The sequence below is a fragment of the Poecilia latipinna genome, unplaced genomic scaffold (genome assembly GCF_001443285.1).
Source record: "Poecilia latipinna isolate Pla-1442-1.1 unplaced genomic scaffold, P_latipinna-1.0 Scaffold735, whole genome shotgun sequence".
Lineage (NCBI taxonomy): Eukaryota > Metazoa > Chordata > Actinopteri > Cyprinodontiformes > Poeciliidae > Poecilia > Poecilia latipinna.
The window spans coordinates 173,948-193,780 of NW_015113351.1; the positions used below are offsets into that span (position 1 = coordinate 173,948).

At 40.4% G+C, this 19,833-nt stretch overlaps 1 protein-coding gene across 7 annotated transcripts in view; it reads left to right on the top strand.

The window, feature by feature from the left end:
• Window positions 1-19,833, top strand: part of nrcama (neuronal cell adhesion molecule a) — a 54,006-nt gene that overhangs the window by 25,731 nt on the left and 8,442 nt on the right. The window contains exons 3-27 of one of the 7 annotated variants that reach the window (XM_015045618.1): window positions 8,958-9,139; window positions 9,447-9,464; window positions 9,862-9,967; window positions 10,963-11,156; window positions 11,242-11,364; window positions 11,453-11,623; window positions 12,359-12,470; window positions 12,663-12,847; window positions 13,037-13,168; window positions 13,343-13,486; window positions 13,588-13,699; window positions 13,870-14,036; window positions 14,129-14,276; window positions 14,353-14,477; window positions 14,969-14,998; window positions 15,531-15,632; window positions 16,021-16,218; window positions 16,314-16,384; window positions 16,475-16,700; window positions 16,780-16,895; window positions 17,017-17,224; window positions 17,323-17,451; window positions 17,542-17,718; window positions 17,908-17,940; window positions 18,990-19,055. In XM_015045618.1, the coding sequence (XP_014901104.1) occupies window positions 8,958-9,139; window positions 9,447-9,464; window positions 9,862-9,967; window positions 10,963-11,156; window positions 11,242-11,364; window positions 11,453-11,623; window positions 12,359-12,470; window positions 12,663-12,847; window positions 13,037-13,168; window positions 13,343-13,486; window positions 13,588-13,699; window positions 13,870-14,036; window positions 14,129-14,276; window positions 14,353-14,477; window positions 14,969-14,998; window positions 15,531-15,632; window positions 16,021-16,218; window positions 16,314-16,384; window positions 16,475-16,700; window positions 16,780-16,895; window positions 17,017-17,224; window positions 17,323-17,451; window positions 17,542-17,718; window positions 17,908-17,940; window positions 18,990-19,055 (3,275 nt within the window). The remainder of the gene's footprint in view (window positions 1-8,957; window positions 9,140-9,446; window positions 9,465-9,861; window positions 9,968-10,962; window positions 11,157-11,241; window positions 11,365-11,452; window positions 11,624-12,358; window positions 12,471-12,662; window positions 12,848-13,036; window positions 13,169-13,342; window positions 13,487-13,587; window positions 13,700-13,869; window positions 14,037-14,128; window positions 14,277-14,352; window positions 14,478-14,968; window positions 14,999-15,530; window positions 15,633-16,020; window positions 16,219-16,313; window positions 16,385-16,474; window positions 16,701-16,779; window positions 16,896-17,016; window positions 17,225-17,322; window positions 17,452-17,541; window positions 17,719-17,907; window positions 17,941-18,989; window positions 19,056-19,833) is intronic. The other 6 variants (XM_015045625.1, XM_015045620.1, XM_015045619.1 and 3 more) reach the window with 6 other exon arrangements.

Below are 19,833 nucleotides of genomic sequence, written 5' to 3' on the forward strand. Positions count from 1 at the left end.
TATAAGGATTTTAATTTTTTTTTTTTAAAAAAAAAAAAAAAAAAAAAAAAAATACCCCCCCCCCCCCCCCCAAAATTTATTGTGGTACTTTTCTCAGATCCGATTTTTCCCTGAAAGGAAAAAATAACACAGTGAAAAATACTTTTTTTTTTTTTTTTTTTTTTTTTTTTTTGCGTCTCACTTCTGCTCAGTATTTCACATGACTTAGCAAACGACAACAACCAGTGATGGACGGAGCCAGCCTCCGCACTGACTCTGCCTGCAAATTTGTGAAGAGATGACTTTAGACAGGCGAGGCGCACATTCAGAGCTGAACACACTCGCACGTGCCCACTGGCACATCCACAGTCGGGCCTCAGGCGGCAAACAAACAGATTTCTGCTGCTCGCTGAATGTGTGCAATTGTCTGAATATCACACTGTAACTGGACGTTGGATGAAGACGGTGCATTATACGTCAATACGGCGCCTTACAAAAATGTTCAATTTTTTTTTTTATGTTACATCATCGTAGTGGGATTCTATGTGAAAGACAAACACAAATCAAGTTGTCCAGTGGGGGGTGGGGAAAGTGATATATACTCAAATCAGCCCCATTTGCTGTGATACCTCTAAATCAAAGAGTAGTTAATGGAATTAAAAGTAAAAAAAAAAAAAAACAGCTTCCATATTGGACATAAACAATGCAACACTCAGTGGCCATCTGTGGCATTATTCTCAGGAAACCTTTTCCAAGACTTTGTCCCATGCATTCATACCTCTATGGTGCCGGTATCATGGCTCATCAGTCGCCCCAGTTGTATTACGGCAACCAAGACGCTCTGCATGTGGTGTTGGCTAAATCATGCAGAAGACTTGAATTGGAAAAACTCTTACATAAATCATGTCATCATTCTAAAGAGGGCTTTTAGAAATTCTGACAGGCAGTGGGGAACACTGTCCTCTTCCCTGCCTTGCCTTGCTCTGTCAAAATGGCACCAATGGCAGCTGTAGAAGCTGCACACAGATTCACAGAAGATTGACTTTTAAACTCATTGTTGATATCGCCAATGAAAGAAAAAGTCCTACATTTTTGTTTTCTCCTTCAGTCTGTTGGATTTAGCTTTAATCGTCAGGGTGCTGTGGTATGCATACATGCAAAAACACGATCATATTATTTTCAAACATATATTTCTGTCTCTCAACCAGCTGCTGTCCATGTCCACTTGATGGGTGCTTAACTGTTTAAACCTTAATGCCTTCGCCGGTCAATATTGCCCCCAAGTTGGCATTTGGCCACATTTAGCGTTTGGACGCCCTAGAGAGAGATCGACAGACATCTTGCTGTTTGCTTCTTTTAAAAGCTTGCGAGGGCAAAAATGAAGCCACACTCAGACTTTACTAATAAAAGGACATGAAGTGCTGTGGAAAGGTTTTTGCTCCCCTTACTAATGTATACGTCTTATTTTATGTGTACTTTACTCCGTTTAAGTTAAAGGTAACATAATTTATTCTTTTTCAATTGTAGTCAACCTAACACTATTGCCATTATGTCTCTTAAAATCTGCAGTTTCTTTTCTTTTTTCTTTTTATAAATGAAATGATGTGCCATGGCTTATTACAGGCATCAGATACTAAGTATATATGATGGAGTTGTGGTCTCTTATGTTATTGCCCAGAGGTGTCACTTTGTACCCTGGGACACCCCTGCTATTTCAGCATTATTGCAGTGGTAAACAACGCAGAAGGACAAAAGCCCCCATGGGTCAGCGTCAGAGGAGCGGGTGGGGGCCGTCATGGCATGGGGGCATGCTGACCATCAGCACATCACAAAGCCTCAGAGAAAAGCAGGCACCGGGGAGGATTTCTGTGGATGCTGCTGGAAAAACTGACCCGAAAAAACCAAGGTCCTATGTGTGTGTGTGTGTGTGTGTGTGTGTGTGTGTGTTTCCACATGTAAAAGAAGCTGAGATAGTTTGTTTTGATTAGGTGGCTCAGTGTGATCTGGTTGTGGAGCTGTGGGCGACAAAGGGACCTGCCAGTTATGTCGGTCTTTCGTTTTTTTGTTTGTTTTTTTTTCGGGAAGAGATGATGTTAATGTAGTAAAAGCTCTTCCTACATAATATCCAACAACGGTGATGGCTTTAGATGAAGTCAGCAGATGAATCCTTTTGGTACAAACAATTGAAACTACTGGCTCAGGACAAAAAAAAAAAAAAAGATAGCACTTATAAGTCACAGGAGTCTTTTAGATTTAGGTGTCTTTGACTTATTTGTTTTTGCAAAAAACATAGAAGTGTACCCACTTCATCCTTAGTGTCTCACACCAGCTTTGGGACAGTAAGAAATCCTGAAATTGCATCTTAAATCCATAAAACGGATTTGAAATGAACTCTTCCAGACGTTTATAATCTGTGTAGTTGCCATAATAAATATTAAATATTGGTTTTCTCTTGATATTTGAAGTGCATTGTTTTATTTTATTCAAGGCAAAGAATGACTCGCCTTTGATAACAGCTGTTGCCAGATTTCAGCAGTGAAAACCAAATTTAAAAAATTGCTTAGGCATAGATTGCTTTGTGTACAGAGCAGAGATAAAGCAAAATCAATAATGTTGTTGATCCCATTCTCACTTATTATGCAAGAAATGTTATTCTAGAAACTAGTGGGAGCTTGTCATAAATAATCAAATGGTATTTGGAAAAAGTAAAGGATCTAATTAATGGTCCCTGAGGTATATCTTTGAAGAAGTGATAAATCGTGTTGGCACCTTAAATCACCACTGATATTTATAAAAACAGCAAATATATATATATTTTAAAGTTAAAATTCTTCTTTCAGGCATTCATAAATCTATCCCTATTTATAGTTTTCTTTTCGCCTAGTTATATTGTTTTGGTTTAGCCTCTTGCTGTGACTGTGATTTCTTAAATAAATGCTGTTTGGTGGGGAGTTTCTCAGACACTACAGGAGTAGCTGATGGATTGTGCTTTTTGTGGTTCAGAGTGTATTTGAAGAAGGAAAAAAGAAAAGAATATATTCAAATTCTGTCTTTGAGAGATCAGCTCCATGCATGTTCTGAGCTGATAATAGCACATGCCTTTTGGTCCAGTCCTGCTGAACAGAGTCTGAGTCAGTACATTGTCACATAAATATCTGTGTCACTGTGATTTAACGTGACTCCAAATAATTGTTTTTCATCCCTCCCTGCAATCCTCTTCCTGCCTCCCTTTTTTCTCCTCCCTCATCTGTCAGATCAGGCTGTGATCTTTCAGTGTCTGTTAGTGACCAACATAGGAGCTTGCTTTTAGGCTTTACAAACTGAGGGGCATGCAAAGTCCTGAGTTCACGGTAGCACGTCTGACGGCTTTAAGAGACGTTGCTTGTTTTGCTCTCGGAACATTTTGGCAAGAACGAAGAGAGTACTGGTCCAACAGATTACCTAATTATTGCTACCGTCCTTTAAATGATTGAAACTTTAGTTGAGATTTGCAGGCTTGCCTGACGTCACCGCTTAAGGAACATACCAACTTATGTCACAGCCAGAAGAACCTTGTGAACAAGAACGAGCCTCTATTTGTACTATTTTTAGCTCTGCTGAGTAACTTCACTTCAGTTAGAGATATACATATTTTACTACAACCTCTTGAGGGGCGATAAGGGTTTCTTCTGCTCAAATAAGGAGCTGAGAAAAAGAACCAAAGCAGCTCTCTCTACTCTCTGTATTACTTTGAAATAAGCTTTGCTGCTCATTATGTGAACGTTTTTTTTTTCACCTGCTGTGTGTTTGGCACAAGTGTCTGTATGAGAGTATTATGGTCTTTGTTGGCACATCCAACATACAGCCAGTGTTGGCACAAAAATCTGGGCAGTATGTGAATATCTGCAGAGACCTCCCAGCATACTTTAGTGGGAAGGTACAAATGACTTAAAGGGAGAGCTTCATGGTTTTTCTGACCTCAGAGTTGGTAAAAGGATAAAGGATGATGACCGATGAGCTCCCCCTCCCACCCCCCTCGCTGAAGTCATCCCACTGATTCGCTGAGTCAGCTGTTATTGTCATATCTGCTTTCCCCCTGGCAGCCGCTAAGAAAATGTTCATCCAGGAATTCATTTGCTCTTTTTACGGTTAGGATGAATGTTGTGCAGGTTTGTGTAATTGTGCCGTTCTGTGAATAATACAGCTGCCAAAGCAATGTCTTCCACCGCCACTACGCAGCACAGCCTTCATGGTTCTACCCTTTAACTCTGAAAAGTTCACTCAGCAGGCTCCATAAACACATTAATATTGTCAATTCTGCAAGTGAAGGAATGTTGTTTTTGTAAGAGGGTAAAAAGTTCATGTTTGCTATATTTATACATCCAGACGTACTGTAGATGAACATTGCTTTGCAAAACTATATAACATCTCAAACTGTTTTGCATTTTGTGAGGTTACGCTGACAAATTTTCATGTATTTTTTGGTAGCACAATGCTGTGGGCTTGTTTTTCTTTAACAGAGACAGTCACAGCTGGTCAGTTATTTATGTTGAGATGAATTGAGATAAATATAGATCTAAATACATGGCAGCAATTGAAGGAAAAAAAAAAAACATGCACAAGCAACTTGAGATTGGTGTGGAGGCTCACCTTCCAGAGAGAAAATAATCCCAAACATTTCAGAGCTACAAAACATAGTTTGTAATCAAAGCATATTCATTTGTTGATTGTTAGAATCCTCCAATCAAAGCTCAGAACTACGTCCTATTGAGAATGAGTGCTATTGGATGATTGTTTACACATTTTGTCTTTTGAAACCGCCAAATTTTGAATTCATTTTATATTTCGGAGGGCTTATTTAAAAAAAAAAAAAGTATTACATTTCTTATACTCTTGTTTTGTTGTTGTTGGTGGTGGTGTGTTGCAAAGCTCAGCAGAGCTCAGTATAACTGCTGCTGATGTTGCAGAACCGTGTCTGCTGCAGCTGCATGGAGCGTTACTGTAATTAATCTGAGCATAAGATGCAACATTTATGTAATCATATTGCAATGTATTTTTTATTTATTTATTTATTTATTTTTTTTACAAAGAGATTAAGAGCTTTGGCATGCACGAACTGCCTGTAATGTATTCAGTGATGTTACCCTCTTTATGCCTGCTTTTCATCCCCCCGGTGAGTGTAATACTCAATAGGACGTGTCAGCGTAATTAGCTGTGTCCTGGGGTTGTGTTAGCTCACACTCACTGCCTAGCTTCAGTGGGATAAAACCTCTGTGTGTATTCATAACCTCTCTCTCTCTCTCTCTCTCTCTCTCTGCCCTACAGAGCAGTAACTGACCTGGGTTTAATCATGTGTTATGATCATTTCACCTTCAGATGCCTTTGAAGGCTTCAGTGTCCTGAGCCCCTATTATATTCTGATTGCATGAATGAATTGCCTTCCTCAGTTTGTCTACTATATTACCCTAACACCACCTTTACACTCACACAATCTCATCCATTTTATTACTGATTATATATATATGTATATATGTTTTTGTGTTTTTTAAGGTTCATTTAGAGAGTCATTTGTTTATCAGAGAAAATGGCAAGACCTCGTCTTTGGCATTCTGTGTCTGAGGATTTAGGCGTAGATTGCTCGGCTTATACACAGTTTTTGGTCTCTCCTTTTGAAGGTTAATGTGAGAACACTACATCACTGACATTGAGCTGTGCTGTCAGAGCTCCTTGAAGTTCGTATCCCACAGCTTCCGGTGCCACGACACTGGGAGTAATGCAACTGTGCCTCTCTGCAACATTTGCAGTTCTGGACCTCTCCCTGTGGTGCCGATATACATGCAAAAAAAAAAAAACAAAAAAACTTTTAGTACGAGACTAATGAAGAACAAAATCCTCTTTAGAAAAGTTGATGTTGCCTCTTTGTCTTCAGTTTACACCTCCCGACTACATCTGCACTCTAAACGAAACCATCTGCTCCGGTGTTTATGGCAGGCTACGCATGGGGCAGTTAACTGTTAGTCTGATTAATGGGGGTCTTTGAGACAGGGTGCAGGATGATACTTAGTATTGTAAAGAGTCCATTACTCTTGTCCAGATGGTAGGCGCTGAACTCTTGAGTATGTGACGCTCACTGGCAGTCATGGTCTGCGTTTGGCAACTGGATGCTTTACAACAGATATGCTCTGATGTACCCATTTGTTCCATCATTGGGCAGCCGTGACATTCTTACAACCCACATGCCAGGCAATTGCATTACACTGACCAACGGTCTGCAGGCATGCACATGACTGATGATGCCTTTTAATGCTCCCTGATGTGAATGCTAAATGTGCTGGCTTCTTGAAAATCAGACCAAGGAAATGTCCTTCGCTTATCTGCTAAATGATTTCCAACGTGGACAATTTTTTGGCTCTTTTTTTTTTTTAGCTAGTGAGAAAAATATCTGTGATACAGAAAGAGTAAAAGAGGTCTGTCTCAGTTTGATGTATGCTGCCCAGGTTGCAAGAGGAACAGGAAGTAGAAATTGAAGAGGAACATGGGAATTATGGTAAATTTCTATGTTTTATTCTTTGATTCTCAGTCGACAAATAAAATAGCCTATCTGATAGAGTGAATATTGATCACACATTTTAACATGCCTATTGAATTAGGAGGATTAAAGCCTGTAGTCATTTTGCATAGTTTGTGAACCGCAAGCAATAGTGAATAAAGTTGAAGCAAATTGCATAAAATATTTTCCCCATGGTTCAGTTTACCAGATAAATGCTAGCATGATTATGCTACGTTTGTGACGCATCAGCTCATACCCGTTGGTGATCCTCTACCCGGTAGAAACTTTGCGGATCTCCACTCGTGTAATTCCAAGAATCTGACACGCTTCCCAGGGTGGTTCTGGTAATGTGGAGTTTTTTGTGCATGCATGTGCCAGTATGCATGCAGCTGTATCTGGAGCAGCATTGTTTGTTTGCTTGTTTGTTTTTTTTCCGGCTGAATGTTCGTCCATGTCTTGTCTAAGGATGTCGTGCTAGAGGCATCTCAGCTGTGCACATTGTATGCAAAACGAATCAACCTGGATTATACAAAAAGCCCCAAAAAACTCTGACGTAGCTCAAGTGACTGTTTCTCAATTCGTTGGATAATGGGGACGGGGACAGACCCATTGTCAGGGTTGTTTAGGAAAGCGAATCCTGAATCAAGTTTGTTTTGACAGCTCCTTCTGCCAGTGTCTGTACACTGGCAGAATTATTGGATAACCGAAAGACTGGCCAGATGAAAGTGCTTGTCTTATAGCGTGTCACGTTGGAATTTAGCACAAAAAAAAAGTTGTAAATGAATTATATTAATATTAGAGAGTAAATGTTTATAGATGTTTTAACATCAGTCTGTGTTCATAGAAGCACTGTTTAGACTCTACCAAAGCACACCGGAATCCTTTTATATTAAAACTCTGTTATTTTTTGGCCATGTGTTATGTTATGTGCAAACCACATATTCATTGTATTTCTATTCACTGTTGTGATCCGTTTCTCTGTGTAGTTATTTTGAGATTTTCTGTGTTTAGTCCTGTTTCCCTGTGAGTCTCTGTCCTGTCCTCCCTGTTGATTGATCCCAGCTGTGTCTAGTTTCCTGATTACCCCGTGTGTATTTAAGTCCACCTGTTGGCTCTGTCTCTTGTCGGGTCTTGTGTTGGTATAGCTCTCATTTTCAGTCTTCAGTTTTGTCAGTTGCTACCGGTATTTAGCTGTGTGCTATCTTTCTGCCGTGCTGCCTGATCTGGACTGTTTTGAGCATCTTCATTAAATTCATCATTTTCTTCTACAACCTGGGTCTTTGCGTCCATCCTCACCACCTCTCACTCACCGCAGATGACGATTTATAATTGCTTTATAAATATTAGAATAATCCTCTTAGTGTCTTATTTTGCATTCTTTTCAACAGTAGAAAGGATCAATTCAAACTGTAGATCAGTGGTTCCCAAACATCCCAAACAGGGACACACACAGACGTGTGTGTCCCTGTCGCTAATGTTTTTTGAGGGGGGGGGGTGCAAAATGAATGTACGTAGCTGCAGCGTTTTGCTGGTTTGCTGCCATGATTCCAACACACATGAGTAGCTCTGCACAGCAGCAGCAGGTCTCCTTCACAGGTGTAAACCCAGCGCCAGGGTTGTAGCGTTCATGTTGCGTTTAAAGGCGGCTCGGAAAAACAGGTTTCAACACGTTAACAACGGATTAAACAGTTTTAACTGCGGATAAAAGTGACAGAGGACACAGATGTCGGAAATGTAGCCCCTACTGTATCAACTTGACACAGGAATAACAGAGAGTTGGCCATTCTAAGGTAAAAACGCAGCGCATACAGTGTTTTTTTTTTTGTTGTTTTGTTTTTTGTTGTTTTGTTTTTTATTTTCATCCAGTCGGCTTCCCGCGCCGTCCTCCCCCGCCCCTGCAATGGCACGGCGCCAACTGTGGAGCGCTAGGGGGCGCGTCCCACAGTTTGGGAACCTCTGCTGTAGACTGTTTTAAGATTGAGTTGAGAGTGGTATGAGAGTCTTTACCAAAACTGATGCTGATGCTTTGAACTTTGCTTTTTAAAAATAAATAAATAAATAAATAAATTAATTAATTAATTAAAAAGCTGTTAAGTCATTTCTAATAATATAATTTAATGAACCAGAAGCAAGATGCACTGAACTCACTGCAGGAGTTGTAGATTGATGGTCTCCCGTGTTCAAGTACAGATCTCGATATTGGTATTGGATCAGATTATCGCCATCTCTATATTTACTGTATAGGGAAGTATTTTTCATACTGACTATACTTATGATGATGGAAATGACAATTATGCTCCAAAGAAATGTGGTAGCTGCATCAAAATGTTAATTTAAACTTCAGACCGTGAGTTGATATTACACTTTCTTTAATATATAAAAAGAAACAGAGAAAATATATGTTGAATAAAGTTCATCTTTTCAAATTTATGTTTTTCTACCTTTGTAGAGTCGATTCTTCTTCACCAGCTGGTCACTCTTCTGCTACTGTTAACCCTGGAGGGAAGATCATCACTCGGGGTCTGACTTACACAAACATGGACAAGAAACAAAAATGGACTCCAGGTCTTGAAGCTGTATTATTGATATTGCTGAGTCACATGACTGCAGGGCTTGAAGTTCCTCTTGACCGTAAGTATCACTCACAATAATATATAATTTGCAACCGATGCGGCGTGGTGTTTCTCTTCTGTAAACTGATATTCAGTGTTTGTGAAAAGCCTCTTCTTGCATTTGTTCCACCTTCTTCCACCAAAAATGCAAGCTACACGTGAGAAAGCTGATTATGCTGGCTCTATCAAACTCTAAAAAAAAAAAAAAAAAAAAATGTCTTTCAAATTAATCTGCTGCTTGTTCCTTGCGAGACATCCGAAGAAACTCTAACACCTCTCCTCAATATTCTATTACTGTTGTATGGCATGTCATGGGGGACAAAAAGCTAAAGTGCTGGAAGGATGTAAGTTGCCTAAAAAAATAGCCTTGGCTTGTTGTGTGGAGTTTTTGCCTTTCAAATGTATTGATTTCCTCTTTGTGTGGCTTGGGTAACAATGTGCATGGAGTGTTTTGTTTTGTTTTGTTTGTTTGCCTTTTCGCCCAACCCCATAACTCTACTGAGCACCTTGCTTGGCTTTGGAGTGTTGCTTGAAGTATAATTTCGAAGTTAAACAATGGTAAGTCATTTACTCAGGAGAGAGATTGCTGCTTATGTCCTTGTTTGCTCCACAAATCTTGTTGAGTGTGGCTAAGCATGCGTGTTGCTTGAATCGTTCATCTCCTCATTTATGCAAAGTATCTCTACATTGAATTCAGTGCTGACGTGTGTCTGAAATACTCTTCTACGGATGTCTCGCCAGTGCCCCAACCCCCCACCATAACTCTGCAGTCCCCGAAGGATTATATCTTTGATCCACGGGAGAACATCGTCATTCACTGCGAGGCCAAAGGGAAGCCTCATCCCAGGTGAGACGGTAACTCCAAAACACTTATTGAATGATTTAATGCCGCCGCCGTGCTCACCCCCCGCTAAATTACAGCCACCGCTTCCTAGGGCAACTTAACCTGGAGGCAAGGGGAGAAGATAAATTGCCATAGCAACCGTCGTCTTGGAGATCAGGCGGTTAAGAAACACACCCGGAAGAGTGGATTAGCAGCTGCTCTGATTTTGCCACCAGTCGTTGGATCAAATACGTTACAATCAGGGCAAATTGAATCAAAGACTTTAACGAATTTGAAACATGACAAATCACATCAATATTTTATTAATTTGCCAATGCACGGCTGTCCACCTAAACTTGACAGATTGGGCAGGGAGAGCATAAATTAGAAGCAGACATCCGCAACTTATGCGGGAGTATCTGTTGACAGAACGTTTGTTTAACATGGAATCAACCAATTGGGGCATTATGGAAGACTGGCAAGGAAAAACAAATCAATTGTCAAAAATGCTAGAAGAAATCCCCTTTTAAAGTTGGTTACAAACTTTGTAGGGAACACAGCGAGATTATATGAAGATGAGTCCAAAACTGAACTTTTCACTCAAAATATAAAACCTCTGTTTGTGAGGCAGAACGCTATTACTGCAGCACAACAATCCTCACGCTCAAACATGGTTCTTGAAGCATCATAACGTAGGAAAGTTGTTCTTCAGCAGGGTCAGGGAAGCTGGTCAGAGTGTATTTGTGTATTTGAAGATGGATGAAAATGATCTGAGATTCTGCATGAATAAGACTTTTATTGTAACACTGGTGAGCAATAAAACCATTTATTTTTATACAATTAAAATTAAGATGTTTGGACAAAAATTATTTGTTCTTCACAAAGCGCCAAAGCTGACGTCAAAACATTAGTCGTTTCACATATTTCAGAAATGGCCTGCAGTATTTCTTTCTTTTTTTTTTCTTTTTTTTTTGCTTCTATTCCTTCTAAGCTACATTATTTACTCTTGTCATCTGTAGCTTTTCATGGACAAGGAACGGCACCAACTTTGATGTGGAGAAGGACTCCAAAGTCCTGATGAAGCCCGGTTCAGGAACGCTGGTCATTGATATCAGTGGAGAAAAGGCTGATGCCTACGAGGGAACATACCAGTGTACAGCTAGCAATGAGCACGGCAAAGCTCTGTCCAATACCATTATGATCAGGCAGTCAAGTAAGACACCTCAATAAATAATAGTCAGTTATTCCTAACTGTCTGTGTTTTTAAAACACCCTCGTTTGGTCATCGTGACTCGCAGGGTCCCCCTTGTGGTCAAAGGAGAAAAATGAAGCGATTTCGGTGCAGAAGGGGGTTTCTCTCGTGCTTCCGTGTCGACCCCCGGCAGGCCTGCCTCCTCCTGTCATTTTTTGGATGGATAACAGTGAGTCGCTTGAACGTAAACTTTGCTGCGCTCTTGTAAAAGAACACCGACGCATTAATCACACCCGGCATGCCGTTTCCCCCCTCAGACTTCCAGAAGCTGCCGCTGAATAAGCGGGTGTCCCAGGCCCTGAACGGAGACCTGTACTTTTCCAACGTTCTCCCAGAAGACACCCGGAGCGATTACATCTGCTACGCTCGCTTTCCATACACGCAGACCATCCAGCAGAAGCAGCCCATCTCTGTCGTTGTGCTCAACAGTAAGTCCAGGCAATGAAAGTTTGTTTTGTCTGCGTAAGTCGAGATGTGGCTGCCACTGTTTGTGTAAAAGTTCAAAGGGTGAGGCTTCTTTTGCAAAGCGCTGCACATTCTCTCCAGGTAATCCTGGATGTATTTGATAATGCAGTGCACATCTTTCGATGTCACAACGGTTCCAGCGCTAACACTTAAAAAAATGTTATTGAAGGAGAAAGTAAACATCAACTTTATACTTCCTGGTATTGCCTGGTTATCATGTTTCTTTTGTCATATTCCAGTGGAAACAATGAATGAGACTTTGGCTGCTTATAGTATGACTGATTTCTATAGTGGTGAGTGCTGTTGGTGTATTCCCAGTGTGAACCCTGCCTTGTGTTTTACCCCCTGGCATAAACATGCTCCTTTTAACTTGGCCTCAACACACTCCCTGTGTGGTTACATTAACACGCAACACAATTATCTCCCGCTTCTCAAATTGAAGAGTATATTAAAGAATAAATACAGATGTATAAAACATGCGTCTTTCTTTTATTCTGGTACAATAAATTATTTTCTGTCCCATCTTATTACATTTAGAAAATAGTTTGACTGTTTGACTAATTGTCATAAATATCCCTTCCTGACTTCTCATCTCCACATACTAAGCTTCTCTTATAAATGTCATGGTGAGACCAACATCTAAGCTAGCTGCTGCTCTGGCTTGACTCTGATTCCCACTTGTTTCCTCATGTGATCAGGTAATCCAGAGGGGGAGCGTCGCCCCGGTTTCAAGTTGCCGAGCGGCAGCACGAGCAACAAGATGGTTCTGAGAGGAGAGACTCTTGAACTGGAATGCATCGCTGAGGGATTGTAAGTTGGCTTTTTTTTTTTTTAAATACGTTTTGAACTTCTTCCAACATTTTGTCACATTAAAACCACTAAATTCAGCATGTTTTGTTGGGATTTTATATGATAAACCAACACAAAGTGGTGCATACAACACAAATTGCATAAAAAACAAAAACGGTCTCATGAAGTCGATCTTTGTGTTTTCTGCGACAGACCCACTCCTGATATTTCATGGCAGAAGGATGCAGGGAAGCTGCCGAGTGGCAGGGCGCTCTTTTCCAACTTCAACAAAACGCTGAAGATTTCCAACGTGAATGAAGACGATGCCGGCGAATACCGCTGCACGGCGACTAACAAGCTGGGCTCTGCGCATCACCTAATTAAAGTCGCCGTTAAAGGTCTGAAGATCGGCAAAGAATTTTATGTACTGTTGTCTCTTCATCAATTTTGAAATAAAAAAAAAAAGCATTTTGCTTGTCAGCTTCCTCTAACGTCATCATATAAACATATATAAAGACAAGCATATCTAAAGACTTGGAGTCATGTTCTCAGTAATCTCATTGTGCGTTTTTATTCTCCCTCCCCAGCTGCTCCTTTCTGGATCAGTGCTCCCAGGAACCTGATACTGGCTCCGAATGAGACCGGCATCCTAACCTGCCGTGTTAATGGAAATCCCAAGCCAAAAATTAATTGGTTTGTGAATGGACGTCCAATACAGGGTAAAAAAAAAAAAAAACAAACCCAACAGACTATCTGTATCTGTTCACTGTAATACACACTACGGTAAAACAAAATACAGGCAAATTCCATCAAATGCTGCATTGCAGTTACCTGAAGTGCCAGAAAACTGTGTGTCGGAATGACAAAAGTGTCTCCTTTTTTATTTGCCCTAGATGTTTATGAAGAAAATGGCCCAAAGATAGAGGAGGACACCGTGATTCTCAGCAACGTGCAGTCGGGAAGCAGTGCCGTCTTCCAGTGCAATGCATCCAATGAGTTTGGTTACTTGATGGCCAATGCGTTTGTCAATGTGCTGGGTAAGCTTTAAAGTCATCTAGCCGTTAGCGTACCTTCACATACGCAGACGTGCACGTGTGCGATGAAATCCAGCAACAATGTCTATCTGTGCACTCAACAGCTGAAGCACCAAGAGTTCTCACTCTGCCAAACCAAGTGTACCGAGTCATCATGAACCACCGGGCGCTGCTCGACTGCGCCTCCTTCGGCTCACCAATACCAACCATCGCATGGTAGGAGTTCGAAACCCAAACCAAGTTGGTCACTGTTCCATTTTGTCGTTTTCTTACTCTGGTCCCATCCGTAGACATTATTAACAGACTTGACAGACGTCTGCCACTACTTTTCTTCTGTTTCCAGAAACCACGATAACAAAAATGTCCTTTTCAATTTCTCAATACAGGTTTAAAGATGGTCAGACCAACATAAAGGACGGCGACTCCTATGTGATCCATGAGAACGGCACACTGGAAATCAACGTGGCCCAGCCTCTACACAGTGGGAAGTACACCTGCACCGCCACCAATAACCTAGGATTCAAAGAGAATGATGTCTTCCTGGAAGTTAAAGGTCAGTAAGAGATAGAAAAATTGCTTTAATGGTTCTGCTTATAGTCACTGTTCTAGCTGTAAATATCGATTACCATTAACGCTGTGCACCAGAACCCACTCGCATCCTCACCCAGCCGACGTACAAGAAGGTGCAGAGAGGAATGAGTGCTCTGTTTGAGTGTAAAGTCAAACACGACAAGACCCTTATGCCCACCATGACATGGCTGAAAGACAACGGAGAGTTACCGGACGATCAGAGGTACAGCAGACCTTCAGATAAAAACACAACAGTAACGATAATGATACTGAAACGTCTTCATCGGTGATACACCCAGGTTTGAGGTGGGCGATGAGAGTCTGATCATCAGAGATGTGACGGATGATGACGCAGGCACTTACACCTGCATCACAAACACCATTCTGGATCAGGACTCTGCGAGTGCTACACTGACTGTTGTTGGTGCGTTGACACATTTTTTGGCTTTAAACGTGTTATTCTCTGACGCATAAAACATGTAAATTTTTAATGCCTTTTTGCTATGCTATGTTAATTAAAAAAAAAAACATTGCAAACATTGACAATTGGTGATGGTGCGCAACGTGACTGAGCACCCAGGGCAGCAGGGCCTTGAGGGTGACTCAAGCACCTGGGGGAGGGGGGGAGAAGGTAGGTGGAGGGAAATCACACGTAATCTGATTTATTGCTGACATGTTTCAATTTGGACTGGATCATAGCCCAGGACTTCATTCAAGCAAGAACAATCACTTATTATAATCTACCTTTAGACTCCATGAATTCAAATGACTGTCCTCTTCTTTTATCTTTGCTGATTCTGTTATAACCTAATACTTCAGTCGTGTTTTTTCCTGCCTTTTCTTGAATTTCAAAAATATCTTAATACTAACAGCTTATCTTCTTCTTTCACTTTCCTCTATTTTCCTTGCTATCAGAGGCAACTCCTCCTCCACCAGTTGTGTTAGGTAAACATAGAGCTTTCATTCAGTCCATCTGGTCCATTTTGTCATGTCCTGGATATATATTTTTGGCATTTTAGTTTCTTCTCCATGTCCACGGTTCTTCGATGAAGCCATTTTCACATTCTCTCTTGTCAGAACTATGGGTGTGTGTATAAGCGTCATTGATTTTTTTTTTTTTTTTTTTTTCATTCAGTTCAGCATTGAGGTCTAATGAGCTAAAAGTGGAAAAACCTGTGTGGGAGATATACAATTGCTGGAAAAAAAAACCCTAATTTCACCAAAAACTTGGTAAACTTACGCAAACGTGTTAGTGATTCGCAAGTCATCATGAAATGAATGTAGAAAAAAAACAAAACAAAACATACATTCCACCAAAAGGCTCATGCTGAATATTAACGATTTGCTTTTGTCATCATAAAGGTACATTAACTATGTCTTTTTAAACTCAAACATGTTTATAAAGACATGTTTTTAACAACAAAAAGCCTACCGGCGGGATGTCGAGTACTAGCTTTTACTCTGACCGGTCTTACAGAAAAGCCGGACCCTCCGACTGACCTGGAGCTCACCGACCAGATGGAGAGAAGTGTTCAGCTCACCTGGATCCCTGGAGATGAAAACAACAGTCCAATACAGAGTACGAAATATTGATTGGTTCATTCATTCATTTTTGCACTTTACTATTGTTCGGTGTCAGATTTGAACTGGTAACAAATGAAAAAACGTAAATTCCCGTGTGAACCTCTCTTTACACTGTTTCTTATGTTGCCACTTCTATAAAACATTTTTTTGCATGAGTCAAAACATGAAGAAATTTACTCATATTATGATACCCCAGGTTGTGATGATCTCACTGGACATGCTACACAGTATAAAATGCATAGTAAAGAGATGCTAACATGATTATTCCTATGCCATCAAATTGCAGTGCAGAAACTCGGTAGTCAAATTGGCAGTTTAGAGTCAAGATCCTTACTTTTCCAATCTATATGGTCTCAGTAACATTGCCCATTTTTCTTTTCCAGACTTTTTGATTGAATACATGGATCTACTCCACCAGCCAGGAGTTTGGGTCAACCTCACAGAAGTTTCTGGTACCACCACCACGGCCCGGCTCCAGCTCTCTCCGTACGTCTACTACACGTTCAGAGTGCTGGCTCAGAATGACGTCGGCTACAGCGACCCCAGTGAGCCCTCTGCACAGTACAGGACCAACCCTTCAGGTAGCAAGGACTTTTCACAAATTACTTATCGAGTAGTTCATGTTTAAGGTTCCCAGATGTACAGAGTGAGCTGCGCGTTATCTGATTTTCCTCAGCTCCGGATGAAAATCCAACAAATGTGGAAGGAGCAGGAACCGAGTCTGACAACTTGGTCATCTCTTGGAAGGTTTGAAGGATTTGATTTTGTTTAGTTGGATTTAAAATCGTTTTCCTCAGCCTGTTAGTCAATAGACTCTTTTACATTTGTCTTGCGTAGCCCCTCACAGGATTTCAGTCAAACGGTCCGGGACTGCAGTACAAGGTGCAGTGGAGACAAAAGGACGTGGAAGACGACTGGACCTCGAAGAACGTTCTCAACGATTCCCAGCTCATTGTTTCTGGAACACCAACCTATGTGGCCTATGAAATAAAAGTTCAGGCCTTTAACAACTACGGCAACGCGCCTGAACCCACAGTTGTGATTGGATACTCGGGAGAAGACAGTGAGTGAATTTTCTGGATGTTTCCAATGAAGTAATTTTCTATGCTGATGACTAACACTGGTGTCTCTCCACTTGGCAGAGCCTTTGTCTGCTCCTGGTAGAGTCCAGGTCACTGTTCCCAACAGCACACTGGCAGAAGTTCAGTGGGAACCGGTATCAAACCCCTCTGTCCGAGGTGAACTTCAAGGATACAGGGTACTTTTTTTTTTCTTGGATCAATGTGCTTTGAAATCTTGACTTTAGTTACTCAAATAAGCCAGAACATTTGGTGGCCAGGCTTTAAAATAGCGCTTATGTCCTTGTGTCTTTTATCTAGGTGTACTACCGTCGGGTGCGAGGCCAGCAAGACCAACAGGAAGAAGCAGACGAGCAGGAGCAAATTTTGACTTTCAGCGGTAACCGCAGTGAGGGAATGCTGCCAGGGCTTCAGCCTTACAGCGTCTACGACCTCTTCATCAAGGTGTTCAATAACAAAGGAGAAGGACCTCCCAGCCCCAAAAAGACCTTTGAAACCCCCGAAGGAGGTGTGTGTATATAAGGTCTAGCATTATCCTCTGAAAAGTTGGCTTTCATTCCAGAGATTTCTAGTACATAATAAATCCTTTGTTACTTTGTATTTCAGTTCCAGATCTTCCTTCTTTTTTGAGTGTGACTGACCACGGTTTGGACACTCTTACGCTAAAGTGGGGCCCACCTTTGAGCAACAATGGACGCCTTACAGGATACACTCTCAAATACCACCCTGGTAGGGGTAACCAGACAACCTAATAACTCGTTTTCTCTTCTGCTTTTATGTAGTCGTTCATTTCCCATCACTGACTTCTTTCTGCTTCCTCAACAGTTAACACCACAAGTGAACTGGGACCAGTCAAGGAAGTGACCTTTCCAGCCAACGTGACCACCATCACACTGACCAGCCTGAACACAAGCGTGCTCTATAAGTTTTACTTGAAGGCTCGGACAAGAAAAGGCCCCGGCCCTGAAATCACAGAAGAGGCGTCTACAGCCATGGATACAGGTATGGCCTTGTGTGCTTTCGGTTTTTATCTTGAGGTGATTCACTCCAAAATTCTGAGAGAAAAGGTCAGTATCTTACAAAAGCTAGGGTTAAAGACTCCTTTAAAACTGACAACCATGAGGAGGCTCTTCTTTATCCCCCACTTAATGTCTTACAGGCCTGTCTTTGTCTTTTCTTTTCTCTTTTAAGCTCTTATTCAGCCCACTATACAGCCAGGCAAAGGTAACATGTTTGCATGACACGTTTTTTTTTTTTTTTTTTTTTTTTTTCCATTAGAAAACCAAAACAAACCCTAGGATGTCATATTTTATAGTTATATTTAGAGTTAATCCTAGATATTTACAAGTTAAATTGACATGTAACCTTTTTTTTTCCTCACTATGTGACTTAAAATCAGGCAAGAAGTTTCCTGTTTCAGGTCATTTACGATTACCACAATTATTTCTATTACCTAAATATCAAAAACTTGTTTGGTCATTTATCCTTATAGATGGTATTTTGGAGGCATTTGGCACCTTCAGACATTTGGAAGCCCTACCCAAGGATAAATCAGACTTATGGAGGTTCGCGAATCTCTTCCTGGTACCTTTGCTGATTTCTTTTCATTTCTCTATAATATCCAACAAGGAAGCAACACAACATACCTACTGGTATGCTATGGTACCTACTGCCTCTAATTAGCTCGTATGTTAAACCTTTCAGAAGCTTACAATGCCATGAAATCATCATTTGAGCTTCCAAACAAAGATTAATGGTGTAGTAATTATAGTGTATGTTAATTTTTGACTTTGAAGAAAGACAACAAAAAAAAATCTGTGAGGATTTTGGTAATCCTTGCTGAGCTGGAACAGGAAACATTCAAATCTGATTTAATGTCACATTGAGAAAAACAAAGTTATGCATGTTAATGAGCTGTATGAATGTATCTCACCTTTATGCACAGTGCCTTGTTGCTATGCTTGCACTCTCCATCTGTATAATCTAACTCTATAACGTATTTCCTTCGCCTTGTTACCCTCTGCTACCTGTTGTCTTTGATCTGCTACATAAGAGATTTTAATCAAGCCCAGTTTGTTGGTACGCCTGTCTTGTAATTCAGATCTGGCTTATTTCGGTCTGGATGCAACGATCAATTCAGCGTTTGATCGAGTTCTGAATTACAAAGCTCAGAGGTAGCACAGAATATCTGATCTCTGTTTCTCAGTACTGTATGTTGCCTTTTGTCACGTGCTCTGTATGTGTGTTGTCTTACTCTTTCCGTGTCCTTTCAGGCCCCACAGAGCCCCCTCACCCAACCTCCCCCATCACTCTGTCTCTACATCCCCCGCTTCACAAGGGTACAAGCACTTCCCATGTCTACCCTGGCTTACACTGAGTGCTGCAAAAATGGTTTCCCTTAAAAGTAGACCCCAATAGAACCTATTAAGTCATTTATTTATTGAAGAGAGATGTTTTTTTGTTTGTTTGTTATTTTTAGATATCATACATTGGGGAAACTAACCTTTGCTGATCAACATTAAGTTCTGGACATATATTCTGACTTTTCTTTTTTCTTTTTTTTTGTTTCTTATCATAGTTCAAGTTCTTAGTCAATTAAATGGTCACGCTACCGTCAACACAGTCCCACATTTGATAGTTTTTTTTTAATCAACGAATAAATGACACATATTTGTGTGGTTTCTAAATGATGTGGTATTGATCTATGTAGAAATGAAGGCATTTTTACCTTTTCTTGTGTGATTGGTACTCCAGGGTAACAATAGTCTTTACAAGGAATTGTCGTTTTTGCAACAACTACTGTATTTATTTCCTTCTTTATCACAGAAAAGGTTAGAAAAAACATACATTTGCGACTTATTAAAAAAAAGTACTCTTTTCTTGTCTTCTAAATTACTTTGTAGGCTTAATTTTGAAATTATGTACGTAACCAAAATGTGCAAAAATGATTCTGCGAACTTCACGTGCATGAATACACTGACTTTTGACTCTTTAGTAGCAATTAAAATTTTATTTTGTAGGTTTAAAAAAAAAAAAAAAAAAAAAAAAAAAAATTTATATATATATATATATTAATATATAATAATTTTATAAAAAAAAAAAAAAATTTTAACCAAA